The sequence below is a fragment of the Triturus cristatus genome, chromosome 9, assembly GCF_964204655.1.
Source record: "Triturus cristatus chromosome 9, aTriCri1.1, whole genome shotgun sequence".
Classification (NCBI taxonomy): Eukaryota; Metazoa; Chordata; class Amphibia; order Caudata; family Salamandridae; genus Triturus; species Triturus cristatus.
In genome coordinates this window covers 373,024,674-373,043,839 of record NC_140592.1, presented here as the reverse complement: position 1 = coordinate 373,043,839, position 19,166 = coordinate 373,024,674, and the positions used below count along the sequence as shown (strand labels likewise).

Here is a 19,166-nt window from a genome sequence, read left to right as displayed (position 1 = left end):
ACCCCTGCTTCCAAGGCAATTCACCCAGAATCCTCTCTCTCTCAAACACCACTAGACCCACCAAACCCAGTTTCACACCAAGAACCAGTAAGCAGACTCGCCATACTCTTACATATAATACGAAAAATCTCTCACAAACCACTCACTAGAATGCACACATGACCCGCATCCCCTATGTTCATATAATACTCAGGAACTCACACAACAATAAGATACGTCCCCAACATCACAAAATAAATGCTCTTTATCACAGAACGTTAGTTTACACACTTCCTCCCCCTGGATACAGCATCCAGCACATAGACCCCCAAGCAAATCTGAAGGACGACTCAGTCATACACAAGTTAATGTGGCAATGCACTACCGCCAACATGGCCACACCTACGTCATTTAAACAACTCTCCAACCACTCTCATCTCTCAGTGGTCGAAATAGCCTCCTTTCATCTCATTTATACCCCAACCAGAACCCACAAGGACTTCACATAAGAAATACCAGAGCTCAGCACCTTTGTCTTCACCCAATTTTACCACCCCCATCTTCCTCAGAGACTTTAATCTGCCCGGTACCTCAAGCAGTACAACCATGAAGGAAGCCCACCATTCTACTGAACATCCTAGAATTATTTATTACATCAACCACTGAACTCCCTCTAAAGGAAACATGTTCAACCGCCTGCTCTCTACATCCCCCAACATCCACTGCCAGCCCCTATGCACCTGGACTGGACTAGACTAATCATCTTGCTGCAACCTTCATCATCACACATATTGCGCCATCAAATGAAGGACAGCAGAAAAAGGATAAAGTTATCCTCCACTCCTTCAAGGACATCCATCTAGAAGAACTAAAATACTAATCAATGTTCCTAGACAGATCCAGACTTCAACAGATGCCAACAGCCTTCTGTCTGAAGAATCTTACAGAGTGCTATGCTACTCTGAAACTCAAGTCTCTAAGCCCAAGCCATCAGCACCCTGGTACATCAATGAACTTGAGGAAAACAGGCGCACCACACGAAGACAGAAGAGGAAATTGAGAAGATCTATGCCAGAAGAACCTTGTAGGAAGCTGGCTCTGTATATACTATATCAAAATAAGGTATAGTGTGCACAGAGTCCAGTGGAACACCAAAAGGTAGGCAAAGGTAAAAGATGATAGCGCCTTACACTCTATTTGTGGTAGTGTAGGCAAGCAGTAAGGCTTTATCAGAGGGTAGTGTTAAGCATTTGTTGTACACAATCATCAAATGATTTCACACACTCAAAAACTGAACTCAGACCAATTTTGTCTGTATAAAAATATTAAGTTATTTTATTTCTAGAACCAAGCCAAGCCTGGCACAGGTAAGTGAAATAAATGATTTGCAAAATCTTATTGAGTGTTAACAATTAAATGCAGGTTCAAATGCAGTTTGCCTGAAATACAGGTAAGTCAAGGATTCGAAATTACTGTACAGATTACTTTTCAGTTACTTTTTAGATTACTTTTTCTACTCAGTGTGATATGCCTAGATATCACACTGGGACATTTCCTAGAGAAAAGGTAAGTAAATTCAGTTTTGCACAGTTGCAGTTTTTTAGGTTTCCATACAAATCAACTCCACACTTACAACATTTTTCAGAGAAAAACAGTCAATGTATTCCTATGGAGAGAAATGAAGTTATCGGTTACCAGGTAAGTACTCTGTCTTTGGGGTCGAGTTTCTGGGGTTAGAACAAGGGTTCCCCCAGTGTCAAGGATGCACTCTTTTTACACCCTCAGCAGCACCAGTGCGGCAGGGTGCAGAGTGCTGAGGCCAAGTGTTATCCAATGAGGAATAGGGTGCCTCCGGTTGGTGACTACTTACGAGTAAGCCACAAGGTTGTGGGAGCAAAGCTCCTGGGATTCAGCTCAGGCCAAAGGGGGATCAGAGTTCGCACCCAATGTACACCCGCAGCGGTACAGGGGCGGCTGGGTGCACAGTGCTGTTTTGGCATCGGGTGCCCTGTTGATTTCAATGGGGATTCTCCGTTTTCAACAAAGACAACAGGCTCGAGCTGAAGATTTTCTGGAGGTGACCACTGGTTGGAGAGGTAAGTTGGGTTGCCTGGAGATGCTGGGACACAGTCAGTTGGGCCGTCAAAGGCCGTGGGGCTTCGGGTGCAGGGGTGTCTTTATGCGTCTGGTTTCTCTTACCAGGTCTGGTCGCGGTCGAGGGGTGTCTCCAGAAAGAGGCTGCAGGCTTCGCTGGGAGATTCGAGGCAGGTCAGAGCACCAGATCTAGGGTCAGGATCGACGGGGAGACCTCCTTGTGGTGTTGGGATACTCAAACTCAGGCCATGGGTGACGGGTGCAGAGTGGTGCAGACTCGCCGATTTGGTCAGAGCTAGGGTCTGTAGATGAACAAATCTGGTGTTCACGGGAGAAGAATTTTCTGTGGAAGGCAGGGCATCGAGGTTCTTGAGGTTGCTGGCTGCAGGACACACCGGAGTTTTGCTTCTGCAGGTCCGAGGTGGGGACAGGCCGGTAGGGCTGAGGCCAAGTCAGTGGGAGTCCTCCTCTTCTTAGCTGTTTGGTCCTTCTTTTCTTATTGGTCGTTTCTTATCTGAGGAGGCAAGGTTCGGGGCTGCCCCTAAATACTAAATTTAGGGGTGTTACAAATAGGTAAAGGTTGGGACCAATGGGTCCCTTCCTTGGGGTGGGTACACCCCCTATCATGCCATTCTCCAGTGGGAGGGGGGCATATGCCTCACTCTGGTTGGCTGGGTCCCCCTAGCTGCAAGATTGCGGGGACAGAGTTGTGCTTCACCTCGCCTCCCCTACCTGATGGGTCGGGTTGGCAAAGGTGGGCACACCTCCCTTCCTCACTTGCTTTTCCGCCAATTCTCCCGCCCAAAGTGGGGGTCATAACCGGTGGGTGACAGTTGCTGGAAGCAGCAAAGGGTCTGGGGGAGCTCACAAAGGTGGCAAGCCTTTGAATCTTACCCTTCGTGGACCCTGCCCATCTTGGGGGAGGAGACTTGGCACTTTGTTCCAGGATGTGCATTGTTTCCCTGGCCACAGTGCCCGTGGTACCATTTACAAGGGACTGACCTGTGGTCAAACAGTGCCAATTGGGATTTGTTTTCAATGCAGTTTTAGGGAAAGAACCTAGGCCCTGGGTACCTGTTTGGCAAGAATCCAGGGCACACTCAGTCAAATAACATCAGCAGTTCAGCAAAAAGTGGGGGCAACCATGCAAAAAGAGGGTACTTTCTTACACACCTTCGCCATCTGACAGCACTCTGCTGCAAACATCCCACCATCATCACCACAGCTATAGCCACCTTCTAAAAGACCATTATAAAAGGAACAATCAGCAGAAGCAAAATCCTCTTTAGGGATGTCAAATAGCGTGCCAGCCCCTGTACAAAACACACTAAACCACCATCAGCAGACAGATGAAATGCTACCAACTACTTCTTCACAGAAATAAACAACAAACTCAGATCTAACTTCACCAGTTCATCATAGTCATTCACACCATCACCTATACCAAACAGTCACACCACTAACTAGTCATCTTTCAACCCTTAACCACACGCACCTATACACACACCTCTCCAACATTCAGAACTTTAAAAAAAAATAACGTGCTTTCTTCCTCCAAGATCAAATCTCTGCAAGAAGCCCGCTCACCTCTTCTCCACATTGCCAGTGCATTGTAAACCCAGGCCACTTTCCTGAAAAGCTTAAATATCAGAAAATGTCTCCCCTGCTGGAAAAGCCTACAGTAGATAGTGCCGATCTTGCCAACTTCCAACCAAATACTCACCTCCCATTATTTGGGAAAATCACTGAGTTGTCATCCAGCTACAAGATCACAACAGCAAGATTAACCTTTTTCAAGGCTATCAACCTTTTTTTTTTTTTTAAACAGACTTTTATTGAGTTTCATGAAATTACACATTCAATCCCCCCGCCCACTCACTGGTCACCAGAGGAAACCAGGATGAAGTATAACGGACAGCCCACCAATCTGATTACAAAGTCACACCCATCGTCCCATAAGGCGTCCGTGATACAGCGCAGTCCGTGCACATGGTTGATCCAGGTCAATGGTGTGATGCAATAAGAAGACCCCCCACCCCTCTCCCTTTCAAAACTTCCCCCAAAAGAACCCCACAGCTCATCTACCCTCCCAAGCATGTCGCCAGCCTCTAAGTTATGCAAGAGGGCAAAAATGCCTTCCGTACCACCTGTCAGACTCCCCATCCCGCAGGGCGCAGCAGTGAGTGTATCAAAAGCACAGGGGGAAGCTGCCTATCATGGTCCCAGTGTCCTCCCCTCGCCCTGTACTCCCAGACGTGATGGGTTTCTCAAGGGCCCCTTGCCATATCCCTCTCCTCAAGAGTCTCTTCGTCGTCTACAGTCGATGTTTGAACAGCTCCAGGAGTGCCGCCCGGGCCATTTCTAGTGTTTGCTCACTTCCATTACGCTGAGCCAAACGTAATCTATAGTTCCCTTCACTTCCTGCCCATTTCACCATCTCCCTATTCCAGCGCAAGAGACTAGGCCCCTGCCTCGCCTTCCAGTGGGAAGTAATTTCACGTTTAGCCAAGACCAACCACAGGTCAATGAACCGGCTGGTGACCTTAGTCTTGGCAGTGTGCGGGAACCAATGCAACAAGCAGACCCCCGGTGCCACCGCTAGCTCCCTCTCCGTCACAGTTAGCAGAGCAGTCGTCACTTCCCGCCAAAAGCCTCCCACCTGCAGGCAGTCCCAGAACATGTGGAGAAAATTTGCCCCATCTTGGTCACAACAGGGGCAAGTGGCCGACCTCCCAAAATACTCAGCAATTTTACTAGGCGTGAGGTATGCCCTATGGAAAACATAGAATTGGATGAGCTGGAAGCGCGCGTTTCGAGAACATTTCCATGGCCGCTTTATGATCGCCTCCCAAGGTTTTTCTGCAATGGGTTCCCCCAGATCCACCTCCCACTTGAGTAGCAACGCCGTTAGGGATTGGCGCATGTCAAGGCTATCAATCTGGGCTGAGACTACACTGCATAATTGAAACAGGCACATGCCATGTAGTCGACAAGGCCTGCTTCCTCAATGATAAAAACTAATCTTGGCTCTTGGTCCTGCTCAACTTCTTTACTGGCGCACATACAGCAGCAATAAGCAACCTGAAAACTTGCACATGCTTCACTAACACAGTTCTACAATGGTTCACATTCTACCTCACCAACTGATCGCAACTCATTCTGTTAGGCACCATCAGATCCTGACTCACTCTCGTCACCCGAGCCCCTCAGGGCTCCATCCTACCACCCATCAATTTCAACCTCTATATGTAACCCTTGGGAGTTTTTGTTACAGACAGCAATATTAAGATCCACCAGTATGCTGATAACACCGAATTTTATCTCAAAATCTCCTCAACCAATGAAGCACAGAGACTCAAAGCCTGCCTCGAACACTTTCGAATCTGGATGTCCACAAACTACCAAATGCTAAACCATGCAGACTAAATCCCTCCTGTTCGCCAACAGTGCCAAATACTTTCTGATTCGATCATCGCTCTGCAATAAACCCAACAGGCTTCATACCTCAACTGACTAAACAGGTCAAGTCGATTGAATTCACCCAGAACTCGAACCTCTCCCTTAAAGAACAACTTGCCAAGAAGGCTAAACAGCCTAATTGCAACTCTAGAAAAAAGTGAAACCTTTGTTCCCTGAAGATTTCAAAACAATTCAAGCCCTAGTCCTCTACCACCTGAATGAAGGCAATGATCAATTCATCCCAGAGTCCACCCTTGCTACCCTGAAAGGCATCCTTCAAGCAGCACCATGGCTCATCAAGGGGCCAAAGAAATCAGACCACACCGCCCTTGCACTAAAGGACCTACACCAGTTCCCTCTATCAATCATCTTCAAGATCAGCTGCACCCCTCACAAGGCCCCTACACCAAATCCTGTGTACATAGCTAACAAACAATGGGTGGAGCATTGACATTGCTAGATTAGAGACTAAACACAGCAGGAAGTGGATAACAAGATCACATCACAACAGCGCCAACCCTCCTCCAGTTCAGGGAGTAATTGAAATCTTGCCACTTCAAAGAACACAACCTTTCATAGGCTGACTTCTCTCCTTTTCCACTAGCTCCATCTTCCGCCTCTGACCCATCCACCCTCTACGTAGCGCCACTGGTACTTAACCCCCTCTACAGAGCTCCATTGCTTGCCAGCTAGGCTCATGCTTTAGAAACAGAAAGAACATACATACAATGACCCCCCAAAAATTACTTATTTGTATAGGACACTGAATACTGCATTACTTTTTTCTACAGACATCATATAACAGATTACGATGAACCAATTTATGGTTCCAAGGACGGAAGGCAGAGTACGCCTTTATGGAATTCAAACTCAGAACACCACATTTGTCACTGTGAGGGCTCAACTCAGTGAGCCATCCTCAAAACATAAGCCCTGATCTCCCAACCTCCTCACTCTAGCCATGCCAAATCACCTTTTAACAGTTGGGGGATTTCCCTAATTTTTATCTCAAACTCCACAGGCTGAATCAAAAGCTGCGGAGCTACTGTGAACTTATACCTTTGCAAGCACAAAAGCTAAAAGTTCAAGACTGTGCCGATTTAACTTTTCTATTAGTCTTGTAGTTTATTCAAAGAAATATCTCTATCTAAACCTTGAACGTTATTCAGTGTAAGGAACTGGATCTGTATATATCATCATCACTAGGTGGTAACACCATGCACAGAGTTCCACAAAAGCATACAGGGCTCAAAGCAAAACTTAAAGTGCTCTATTAGTGGTAGTGTGGGTGACCAGCCTTAGGCCTAACACAGAGGAGTGCAAGGCATTTATTGCACACACATGATCAATAACAGGACACGATTCAAGAAGGAGATACGGACCTATTTTATAAAATTATGCTTTGTTTGTACTTTAAGACTCAAGTCCTCGTGATAAGGCAAGTACATTTTTAATGAAAAATACTTTTCACTTTAAAGATTTTTTTTTTTTTTTTTTAATTGAAACTTTTTCACACTGTCCAATGTTATTCTATGGGGAAAACAATAAACAGTTCAACAGGTGAGTTTCAAACATTAACATTCCGTCTTCAGAGCCAAAAGTCCGCAAGGGCCAGGGGTCACGCAAGTACCAAAACAGCACCACCAGCGGCACGGGGTGGCTGGGTGCAGAGGTCAAAAATGGAGTTTGACCCAATGCTTTCCAACTGAGACAGGGGGTGCCTGGAACCACACTGCTTGCAGATAACATCGGTTGCAGGGGCCAAGCTTTGGGGGTTAGGTTAAGCACAGAGGGCACAGAGCAGCACCAAACATTCACCACCAGCAGCACTGGGGCAGCCAGGTGCAGTGTGCCACCTCGACATCGGGCACCCAATGCTTTTCAATGAGGATCTTCTTGATGGTAAAGAGGCTGCAGGCATGGCACCGGAGGCTGCAGGAGGAAGACCAGTGACAGCAGAAGTAAGTTGGGATGTAGGGGGGGGGGGGGGTCACCGTTGGTTCTGTTCACCAAGGCCCAGGGGTTCAGTTCACAAAGGCCCAGGGATTATGGGAGCACGGGTGCCTTTGGACGTCGGAATCTTCTTACTGGAGCCGGTTGCGGGGAGCCTCTGGATTCACACTGCAGGCGCCTTCAAGGAGGGGAGGAGAGATCAGCCAACGCTGGACATGGGGTCAGGATCACCGGGGAGACTTCACTGCACAGGTGAGCCACTCAGACTGGGGCCGGTGGCGTCAGGTGAAGAGTGAGCAGGAGACGCAGATACGCCTGGATCCCGAGTTTTGGGAGTTGGTTTCTAATAGACAGGTCCGCTGTCCTTTGGAGACTGAAGTCTTTATTGAAGGCAACAGTCCTCCCAGGAGTTTTGGAGGTCGTTGTTGAAAGACAGGTCGCAGGATCGTCGAAGGTGGAGACAGGCCAGTAGGACTGGGTTCCAAGGCAGTGGTCTTCGGGCATCTGCTGCAGGGGATCTTCTTTCTTCTTAGGTCGTTGCAGATCTGGGGATCAGGTCTGGGGGAGCCCCCTCAATACTAAATTTACGAGGCGTTTAGGGGAGTAGCAGGTAGGGCCAAAGGGCACCTTACATGGGGTGACTACACCCTCTATTATGCCACCCTCCTATGGAGGGGGCATAGACCTGACCCTGATTGGAGGGGATGGTGACTGAAAGTTGTACTGCACCTCACTTCCCCCACACCTTAGGGGTGGGGTTGGCAGAGCTGGGTACACCTATCTTTTTTAGGTCTCGCGTAGCGTTGCACAGCAAGTTTATGGTAAACGGTGGCCTGCCATTGAAAATGAGCTTTCTGGGTTGCTTCTCTTTGGCTTTTTGTTCCGGCCCAACCGGACTGACTCGCCTGCTTCACAGCGGTCGTGAAGACTTTTCTTATCTGCTTGTTTATTTAACAAGCAGATAAAAAAAGTTCACGACAGCTGTGAAGCAGGCACAGAGCTCAGAGGCGCACAAGGTCACAGGGAGGACAGAGGCAGCAATTACATTTCCCGTCATACCTAAATGCAGTTGTGCACTGATGACGTATTGGCTTGGATTCCAGATCACAAAAGAACACATCCGTCAGCATGTTAAATACTCGCAAGTATTAGTTGCAATCAATGGAGCACATGAACCGAGCTTTCAAGTTGTAGCGCGTGCATTCCAAAAGTATCGAATGTCTCCTTGCATTAATGATGGCTCAGATTGACCCGCATGCGGACTGCACGCGCAGCTCAACGCAACAATAGGCTCAGGTTAAAGGCAAGCATTGTTTGGTGACGTGACATGTCTTACCTTTCTGCTCTGTGGCATAAACATGTGATAAAAAAAGCCATCTTCTACAAATAGTGCAAGCTTACAAAAACCTACATTTCGGTTAGGCATCAGTAGAGATTTTTGCATGCAAGTGATACCACACTTTTTACAAAACCTGCATTGACAAGAAGGATTTGTATTGTAGTGCTGTGTACACAGTAAAATGCAGCTTTTGCATTCACATTTCTATGTACTGCCCTTGAGAGGCAGACGAGGGTATCTCTGGTAAATCACTGGATCTGTTTCACTGTATTGTACCTCCATTTCCTCACTGTTACCATCATGCGGATCACGTTGCCTTTCTGGCACACAGATTCCAACCGGAGGATACTTTTTCTGTGCTAAGAATTAAAAAAAACTATTTCTAAAGAAAGCTTTTGGGATGTCTGTATCAGCATCCGGGAATCGCCCGTTTGTCTTGTAAAAAAATGTCTACTTTACGGTATGTTTTAAAAAGGTAAAACTTTACATGCAGGGCACGCCTTTTTGGCTGTTTGACTATTCCATGCAACCTTTATGATGCTCTCTTTCTCAAAGTACCAACAAACAGACAATTTGGATGGGTGGCAGGCCCTGTTCTGCCTTAGCCCACTCCTGCCCTAACCCTTAGAACACTCTTCCACTGACAAGTGAAAATTCATTTCTTAAGTAACTCAAGGAACGGCTATTTTCAAGAGATCAAACCAATGTGCATACTTTTAAAATAAAATAACACTGCAGTTTCTGCTGTTGGGTGCCATGAGGCCCTGTGGGTGTGGGCATACTTTACAAAAGAATTTCACATAACCTAGCCTAATACAACATAGCCTAACATAACAGCAAAACATAGCCTAACATAACAGCAAAACATAGCCTAACATAACAGCAAAACATAACAAAACATAGCCTAACATAACAGCAAAACATAACAAAACATAGCCTAACATAACAGCAAAACATAACAGCAAAACATAACAGCAAAACATAACAGCAAAACATAACAGCAAAACATAACAGCAAAACATAACAGCAAAACATAACAGCAAAACATAACAGCAAAACATAACAGCAAAACATAACAGCAAAACATAACAGCAAAACATAACAGCAAAACATAACAGCAAAACATAACAGCAAAACATAACAGCAAAACATAACAGCAAAACATAACAGCAAAACATAACAGCAAAACATAACAGCAAAACATAACAGCAAAACATAACAGCAAAACATAACAGCAAAACATAACAGCAAAACATAACAGCAAAACATAACAGCAAAACATAACAGCAAAACATAACAGCCTAGCGTAGCGCAACACAGCGTAGCGCAACACAGCGTAGCGCAACACAGCGTAGCGCAACACAGCGTAGCGCAACACAGCGTAGCGCAACACAGCGTAGCGCAACACAGCGTAGCGCGCAACTTTCAGGGCTCACAATAACTTGGATGAATCGAAATTCACAACTGAGGCTGTTAAGTTCGCACTATATAAAACCCCAAGGATAAATAAAAAACATTGCCATTTACAATGTGAATAGCTCCAACAAATACAAGACCTATTGCAAAGTACAAAACATTGCCATTTACAATGCCAATAGCTCCAGCTCCAACAAATGCAAGACCTATTGCATTTCCAATACTTGTTTTATTTCCCTGCCAGTTTTTCTGCCCAAAGTGGGGGTGTAAACCAGGGGCTGCCATCTGCTGCTAGCAGCAGAAGTTTGGGGTCGCATTACAAAGGCGGCAGGCCTTTAAAACCTCCCTCTTCGAGCACTGGCTCATACTGGGGGAGGTGGTGTAACGCCTCTTCCCAGGATATGCATTATTTCTGGTCCCAAAGAGCAGGGGCTCTCTACAAGGGGTCCAGAAACATGTCTGGTGGTGGCTGGCTGACCAGAGGGTCAAAGACCACACCTGGGTTGGCAGGGATTCCGTGGTCACCTCTGAGGTGCCCTCTGGGTACATGGTACAAGAAATCCTACAATGGCATCAGTGTGGTATATTGAGCGGAGTAGTTTGGTACCAAACACTCCTATATTCAGTAAAGCCATCACGGTGCCGTGGAACCTGAGTTGTCGAATTCCCGGCCCGACCCATTGGAAGAGGTGTGGCACAGCAGCCAGGGAGACTGACTCCGGAATCTGGGGATCACGGTTCGATCCCCGGCGCCGGCGGCAGATTAGCAGAGCACCATGTGACTCTGATAGCTTGCTTAATCTTCCCGATGGCCCCCAGCGCCTAGAGACCCTTACGGGTGAGTGTTCGCGCTTTGCAAATGTGGATTATTATTATGTACTCGCTATGGCTTCCCAGGTACTTACAATATTGGGAAATGGTGCACAATATTGTAGGGGCACATCTGCTCATGCAGATGTGTCCTCGCCTGGAGTATAGTGCACCTTGCCTTAGGGCTGAAGCCTGCTAGAGGGGTGGCTTACCTATACAGTCAGGCAGTGCTAGCTGGCATGGCACTCAGGCAGGGTGCTATGTCAACTCATTTTCTCCCTCACAGGGGCATGCAGGCTGCAAGGGCAGTGGCATGGTCCCAGCGAGGGGGGGTCCCAAGAGACCCTCTTCAGCTTCCAGGCTCCAGGTACCCAGGGTATCATTTACTAGGGTCTAACAGGAGGTAGAGGCAGAAGTAGCAAATGGGGAGTTGTTTTAGGGAAAGAGCACTGGCACAGGGGACCTCGATGGCAGGGACCCTGTGCACCACATTTGAAATCACATCAAAAGCATGCAAAACGTGTAGGGGGGACTAAGGCACTTTCTCACATTCAGTACGAGATCTCCAGTTTCATTCTGCATCTTAGCAGTTACATGTAACAAGCACATAGGCAAAACCTGAAGTGCTTAGTCACCGGTCTACGGAAACAGCAATTATCAAAATCTTGTCCAATACCTTCACAGCAGCCCTGTGTGGCTAGATAAGACTATTGTTTCCACCAAGTCTAAGTGGGACCTTTATCAATGCTGACAAAGAGATCCTACATGGTTGTCTCAAGCTCCTCCCTTACTTGGTACTACCTTTCATGCTTATCGTTGTGCCTTAAACTAGTCCTTTTCTCCTCATACTCCTGTTTAGCATCGTGTTCACTTCCACAAGGCCAGCCTTCATCATCTACCCGAACCTTCTGAAGAGCATTAACCATCGTCATTGCCTCTACCACGTCTACGCTGACACTGGGCTCTGCCTAAGCTTCATCAACAAACAACGCAATATTACCCTCTTCCTGGTACTAAATCACCACTGTCAAGGAGCTTCCTAAAACACAAAAGTACTAGAAATTAAGAATTATACTTCTGTGCTAAGTGCACCACCAATCTCCACCTTTCCCTACATGTGTTACTTACCCAATGACTGTTAATCTCATTATGGAGGTAATGATTTGATTGCTTTAGCCTGATAAGCAAAGTGCCACTGCTGATTTTGTTAACCTGCATGGAGGTAAATATTTTCTAAGCAAGTCTTACAATGCTGAGTAGACGCAAGTTATATGGTTCAATTTTTCCAGGAACATGCTACGTACCTTGAAATTCTAAGAGTGGAATATACTTAAAGCAAAAACAAAGAAAATCATAGTTTACATGGGCTTCCAGTTAAGAAGCGAAGATGGCCTGTTTATTGTGTGTTGAAGTCGAGTATTTTGAACCCCGACACTGTTCAGACACTTTAAAAGTCCAAGAACCGACCAATGCCTGGTAGATTGCTTTAACTGTAATTTCCAATTAGTTTTGGTCAAACTTCACAACAATTCCCATGTGCCCAAGTTATATTTCTGTGAGATTAGTGCATTCTAGTCTTTGTGAGGGAGAGAGAAATTATTGGAGCCAGGTAGTTTTCAGAATTAGAAAAGCTACACCTTCAGAGTATCTGATACATATATAGCGCAAAATTGAGCTGGGATGATGAGATTTGGCAATATGCTATGGCTGTTAGATATAGTTCTAGACGTAGTCTGTGGTATATGATTTGCTTATGGCTGGGTCCAAACTAAGGTGGAATGGTGCGCAAACGAACAATGGATTGGGATGCTACCGTGAGTGATTGCCATTGGGTAGACAAATTGCAAGCATTCCTCCCATAACCTTTTGTGTTTTCATGAACACTCTAAGTGGCATGGGTATGCCCAGACGTGGGTCCCATGCTAACTCTGTCACTGGAAACAAGCTGTAACCAGCTCTGGGTTGCTTGTGTTCCGGTTCAGAAAGGACCTGTCCTGGCAATTTGGGCTGGACTGTTCCCATGAGGAGCAGGGTCAAGATATATTGGCATATGAATATATGGCTAGACGGTAATCAGTTAGAGGAAGTAACTAGTTATAAGTACCTTGGGTTCTATATGGATAACAGGCAAAACCATCAAGAGCAAAAAATCTATATGTCACAGAGAACTAGTGCATTAACACTCGCCTTCAGGACCCTGGCAAAAAAATTGAAGGGGCCGTCACACAAACCTTTGCTTGCAGTGACGTCAGCCAAAATGCTTCCAACAATAATGTATGCCAGTATTGCTCTGAACAGCAAAGACTCTGAACTTTTAAACAAACTACTAGTCTCAACCTACGAAAAGGTCTTCCAGATACATCAGTCAGCCTCATCAGCCCAGGTGTGACTCGAATTCGGCCTTTTAAATGAAACAGTAAGGAGAATGTATACCACAATAAAGCTTTAGTATCGACAAACAGAACATGGCAAACTCCCGACTCAATAAGACCCTTTGGACAGAATTGGAAAGGGATATAAAAAAAAAAAAATCACCATACAATCAATCCCTTTATAATGCACTAATAACTACTTGCACGGCAGAGCTGTGGAACAAGAACCTGCTTTTTTTTTACCTTTAAGCAAGTAATAAATAAAACAGCAAAATTCTATTCCCTGCTACTTGACAAAAATGTCTTCAGTTCGAGGTTGCCCGCCTGGATGGTGATTAACAACTACAAGACCCTTGCACCGGCACCTTATTCAAATATTACATTTTCGAACTACCTAAAAAGACAAGTGATGGCCTTACGCTTTGGGAAACTATTGTTGATTGCGGACCGGCCAACCTGGGTACATAAAGGGTCTAAAACATGCCAACTCTGCGGTAGCAATAAAGAGTATTTTATTCATATAATTTGCACATGTCCCTAACTACATACTGCAAGAGTCACTTTACTAAGGAAAGCTTTAAACTTCAGAGGAATAAGGACATGCAGAGCTGCTATAATAACCCCTCAGGCCCTCAAATGAATTGTAAACTGGTTACATTTCTGAACTCTCATAAACAGGCTCTGGAAATTGAAACAACAACTTTGAAGCGGAATGAGAAAACCATACATTTTGGGAACTTTATCATACAGAATATGTAAGTGGCTAAAATCTGTTAACCTTACGAACAGGTTTGTAAACTGGACTTTCAACTGTACTACAGAACGCTGAAATCTTACGATTTAGTTAGAACTTTTCAGTATTGGCTACGAATCTTATTGAAATAACAAATTCATCCATCAGAGAATGTACTGCCAAAAATGTTTTAAAAACATGTGCTTGTAGCAATCTGGCAATGCAAAACTTATGTTTTAAATTTTTTTGAGATTTTATTGCTCCTTTTATGTGAAATATTGTTATGGTTTTAATTAACTAAACAATAAACATTTACTTATCTGCATATGGTTGGGTTCAAACTGAGGTGGCATGGTGAGCAAACGAACGATAGGTTGGGACGCTACCCAGAGTGATTGCTAGTGGCTAGACAAATTGCAAGCATTCCTCACATCACCTTCTCTGTGTTTTAAGGTGATATTGCTCACAAAGCAATACAATACCCATTTTTCAATACAGCAACCCTCAAGTGTGACTCTCTCCTTCAGCTGTCCTCTACCATTTCAGATTCATTCATTACATTGTAATGCAGATACATTAACCCCTTCTCACCCACCCTCAGATGATCCCTACGGGGTTGGGCTGCCCTTCTTCTATTCCCTCAGTAGACTTTCCATGCCCCTTTCTACTCTCGACTCCCTTAGAAATTTCCCTTCTCCCTGATTATATCCCCGCACAGTGGACCGACCCTCTTCATTTTGTCACCTTCATTCCCTTTTCTCAATTAATGCGTGCCCCTAACATTACCTGCTGTCGGTTCTTCTCACGCAGGATAGCCTCTGTGAGTCCTGCACCACCCGGGGTCCCTCCTGTGGTCGTTGCGCTCAAACCTCTACACCACCCACCCACGAACCCACGCAACACCAAGCGACCAGGCAGCATAGCAGCCGCCATCTTTTACAAGTCAGTTCACAGGGCAAAGTCATTGGACGAGACCAGAAAACAAGTAACGAATCAGAAACGAGTACAAGGGAAAAAGTCCATAATTACCAATCCAATGGCATAGGGTGGGATTTCATGTTCTATAAACCAATCAACGGTAGAGCTGTCAGGTTAACCGGCCTGTTTTCTGTGACCCTAACCTATGATTGGAGCATAGGCTCGTCTTTCTTGTCAATAAGGTCATAGCCAGGCGGCCATGTTTCAAGTGGCAGAAACAACCGGGACTAGCGTTATAATTTATTCTGTGCTTTCTAAAGCGTGAGCCACACAGAGATATATATGTGAGGAAGGCGATGACAGGTACTACTAAAGCACCAATTTCTCTCTATTCCTCCCTTTCTCTACACTGACTTTCTCAACTGACCTTCTAGACATGTCCGTCGACCCGGTAGGAGGAGTTAAACGGATACTTGTGCATTAGTATGGAAACCGAGAAAGGATATGAAATTTGCCAAGGACACACGTGCTCGAGTTGCTGTTAGCTAGAGTGGTGGTAATAAAAGCATTAGAGCCTTGGCTCTAGGATGGAATCGTTCGAGCATCACAGAGCGGCTATGCAGAGTACTCAGTAGCATTGGCGGGTAGACTATCGTACTGTGACTCTGCCTGTCACATAGCCAGGGAACAAATTGGGAAGAAAAAAAAAGTGGGTGGACTAACCAAATTAGGCAGTATGCAAGTGACATCATGGCGTGTGACATCACCTTGCGTGACATCGCACATGGAATCACAGGAAGTGGCATCGCAATCCATGGCATCACAAGAAGTGACATAAAATGTTAAGATCTCACACATAACTTTAGTAGGTCATTCATGAGTATATTTGAGCGCATTACAAGATTTAACCACTGGGATTTTGTTTTAAGGTTGTGCCGAAAAAAGTGATGCAAAATCTGGTCCTCGTTTATTTTTTTACAACAAGGAGAAACAAAGCAGTACGTCTGTTCTGCTTAATTGGTTGCAAATTCTACATTTTTAAAAAGCTTATGGGGGTAAGGCTACTGCTGAGATATTTGTGTGTTAACTAAATCTTAGGGAATAATAATAATGGTACAATAACACTGGAGGTTAACGTATTTGCTGGAGAGATCTGTGTTTTCTCTAGTCCCAGTTTTGAGAGTTAATATCAAACAGGCCAATCCTCCCGATTAGGCAGGAGATTACTGATTTCAAGGCTAGGGTCCCTCCTCCCGATTCCTGCTTTCAAAAAACCTATTGCTCTGCAGACTGACCAGTAACCTTTCTCCTGCAGGCCAGTGCACAACATTTTTGACACACACTCTTTGACTGCCATAGCACTTTCTCTGTACTCCTGACAGGTAAGAGGGGAAAAAAAACCATATCTGTGGTGTAGCGGTCTAGCGGTTATTACGCTCGCCGCGTGACGTCACAGGACGTCCGGCGGCAGCCATTTCCCGGCTAGTATGAGCGCCAAATTCAACGAGGATAGAGCTCCGCTCGGGCACTCCTGTGTAAGTGAATAAACGCAGTACACCACTACTTCGTGTACACGTGGTTCTTTCTGTGTGGGTCTGTAGTAAGCAACATCATTACAATGGCGACGAGGTGGTGAAGGGTGACGCCCACGCACCCTGGACCCGAGCCCCATTGAAAACGTGGGAACCCGGCAGAGGCCACCACGTGCACAACGCATTAGCGTGGCAGAGAAGCAGAGGACGCGCCAACCGTCGAGGGCGTCAAGGAAGCGTGCTAAGCGCACCAAGCTTCTAGAACAGGCGAGAAGGGCCCGCAGAGTCAATCGGAGCAACCCAGTGCAGGGGAAAGAAGGTACAGGACACTGCCAGGCGGGCATTGGCCAGCACCCTGGAGGAAGTCAGCGGCAGTCCCGCGGTGAGTGGAGAGTCCGGTCAGGAGGAAGAAGAGAGGGGCAGCGACGTCGGAGAGGAGGAGACATTGGGCACGCCCACACCAAGAGGAAGACGCGCCGGCAGTGGGAAGAAGATGACCTCTCAGACGTGCTCCTTAACGAACCCGGTGCCTTTCTTGGCTAAACCAGGGGAGCCCGAGATGCCGTGGGAGGACTGGAAAAGGTATTTCCTAAACTACCTCGTAGCCCTGGAAGAGGAGGGTGACACTCCGTACACGAGCTCACGGCGGAAGAAGATTCTCCTCCATCATTTGGGCCCAGCAGGGCAACGAGTGTACCAAGACCTGGTGAAGGAAGATAGGACGGCAGCAGGCGACGACGTGTTTCAACACGCGATAGATGACCTGGACGCCCATTACCGCCCGGTGGTGTGCACGGCAATAGATAGGTATAACTTCTACCATCGGTAACAGAATAAAGGAGAATCCGTCGATGAATACGTGGCGGCCCTACAGAAACTGGCCCCAACGTGCAAGTTCGGTACCCTGCAGGAAGACCTAATAAGGGACCAAATCATCATGCACATGGTGAACACCGCCATCCAAGAAAAACTGTGGACGAATGGAGACGCGCCACTGAAAACCGTCGTAGCCCTAGTGAAGAAAGCAGAACTAACCAGGAGGTGCGCAGAAGCGGCCAAACGCGAAAACCACCCGGAGCAGGCGGTATGCAAGGTAGAAGACCGGAAACCACCAGACAGCAAACAACCGGCGTGGCAACAAGACGCACGGACCCACAGAAGATTCAATGCCAGGAAGACGAGAACACAAGGGCAAAGACAATGGAACAAGACAGCCTGTTACAGGTGCGGCAGCGGCACCCATGCAGCCAGCAACAAGGGTTGCCCGGCATTTGGCGCCAAATGCTCGTATTGCGGACTCATAGGCCACTACGAAAAGGTGTGCAGAAGGAAGTCTCAGAGGCAAGAAGTGAAGTACGTAGCCCAAGGGGCGCGCGAAGAAGAAGAAGTAGATAGAGAAGAGGACGACGAAATCCTGATAGTAGAGGAACAAGTATTGGGTATAGAGAGCGCGGCGGACAGGAAGCCCAAGTGTGAAATGACGATAGGAGGCATAAGAGTCACCACGGTAGCGGACTCAGGTTCGCCATACACAATCGTACAAAGGAGGATATGGGAGGAAGACTTCGCACCAAGCACAGCGTGCTAATTGAGGCCCACTGACATTCATCCGGTAACGTTCACGGGGGAACCGATACCCATGGTGGGGTATTGCCTGCTAACCTTCGAATTCCGAGGCCGTACTTGTGAGGGGAAGCTGTACGTGGCGGAGAAGGGACCGTCGGTGTTGGGCTGGAGAGGGAGGGCACATGCAAGTCCTTATGACCGACGATGGGCAAGACCCGGAAGCCCAGAGATGGAAAGAAGAATTCCCGGAAGTGTTTAAAGACTCCATTGGCCGCATGGCGAAGTTTACACACAAGATTCAACTCAGAGCGGGAGCCCAGCCGGTGTCCCACAAGGTGCGCAACATCCCATTCCGTACAAGGGTTGCAGTGCAAGAAGAGCTACAGAGGTTGGAGGACAACGGCGTGATAGAGGCGATCGACAACGCGGAATGGTTGGCCCCCTTAGTAGTGGCACAGAAACCCAACGGGAAGGTGAGGCTGTGTGTCGACCTAAGGGAACTGAACAAGAACATTGTGGTGGACAAGTTCCCGCTTCCCAGGATCAACGAGATGCTGGCGAAAACCCAAGGGGCGCAGTGGTTCTCCACCGTAGATTTGACGTCCGCCTACCACCAGATCGCTCTGCACCGATCGTGCAACCACCTGACGTCATTCATCACCCCGTTCGGGTGCTACAAGTTCCTAAGGATGCCGTTCGGTCTCGCCTCGGCGGCCGCAGTCTTCCAGAAGTTGATGCACAAGTTGTTCCACAAGAAGACAGGCATCCAATACTTTCAGGATGACATCTTGGTAATGGGAGCCTCCCGAGAAGAGCATAACAAGAGGTTAGCGGAAGTCTTGACGGTGCTGAAGCAGAACGGGCTCACTGCCCAATGGAACAAATGCAAGTTCGGCTTGAACACAGTCACGTACCTAGGGCACGAGATAAGCTGGCACGGCATAGAACCCAAAGCGTCCAACGTCGCAGCAATCAAGGAAGCTCCCACCCCGTCG

The 19,166-nt window shown here is 46.9% G+C and overlaps 1 protein-coding gene across 1 annotated transcript in view; it reads right to left on the bottom strand.

Annotated features, from left to right (window-relative positions):
* TIMM50 (translocase of inner mitochondrial membrane 50) overlaps window positions 1–15,113 on the bottom strand; it is a 264,504-nt gene extending 249,391 nt beyond the window's left edge. Inside the window, exon 1 of the mRNA XM_085625193.1 lies at window positions 14,942–15,113. Within this exon, the coding sequence (XP_085481319.1) occupies window positions 14,942–15,088 (147 nt within the window). The 5' untranslated portion in view covers window positions 15,089–15,113. The remainder of the gene's footprint in view (window positions 1–14,941) is intronic.
* Window positions 15,114–19,166: the final 4,053 nt, after the last annotated feature.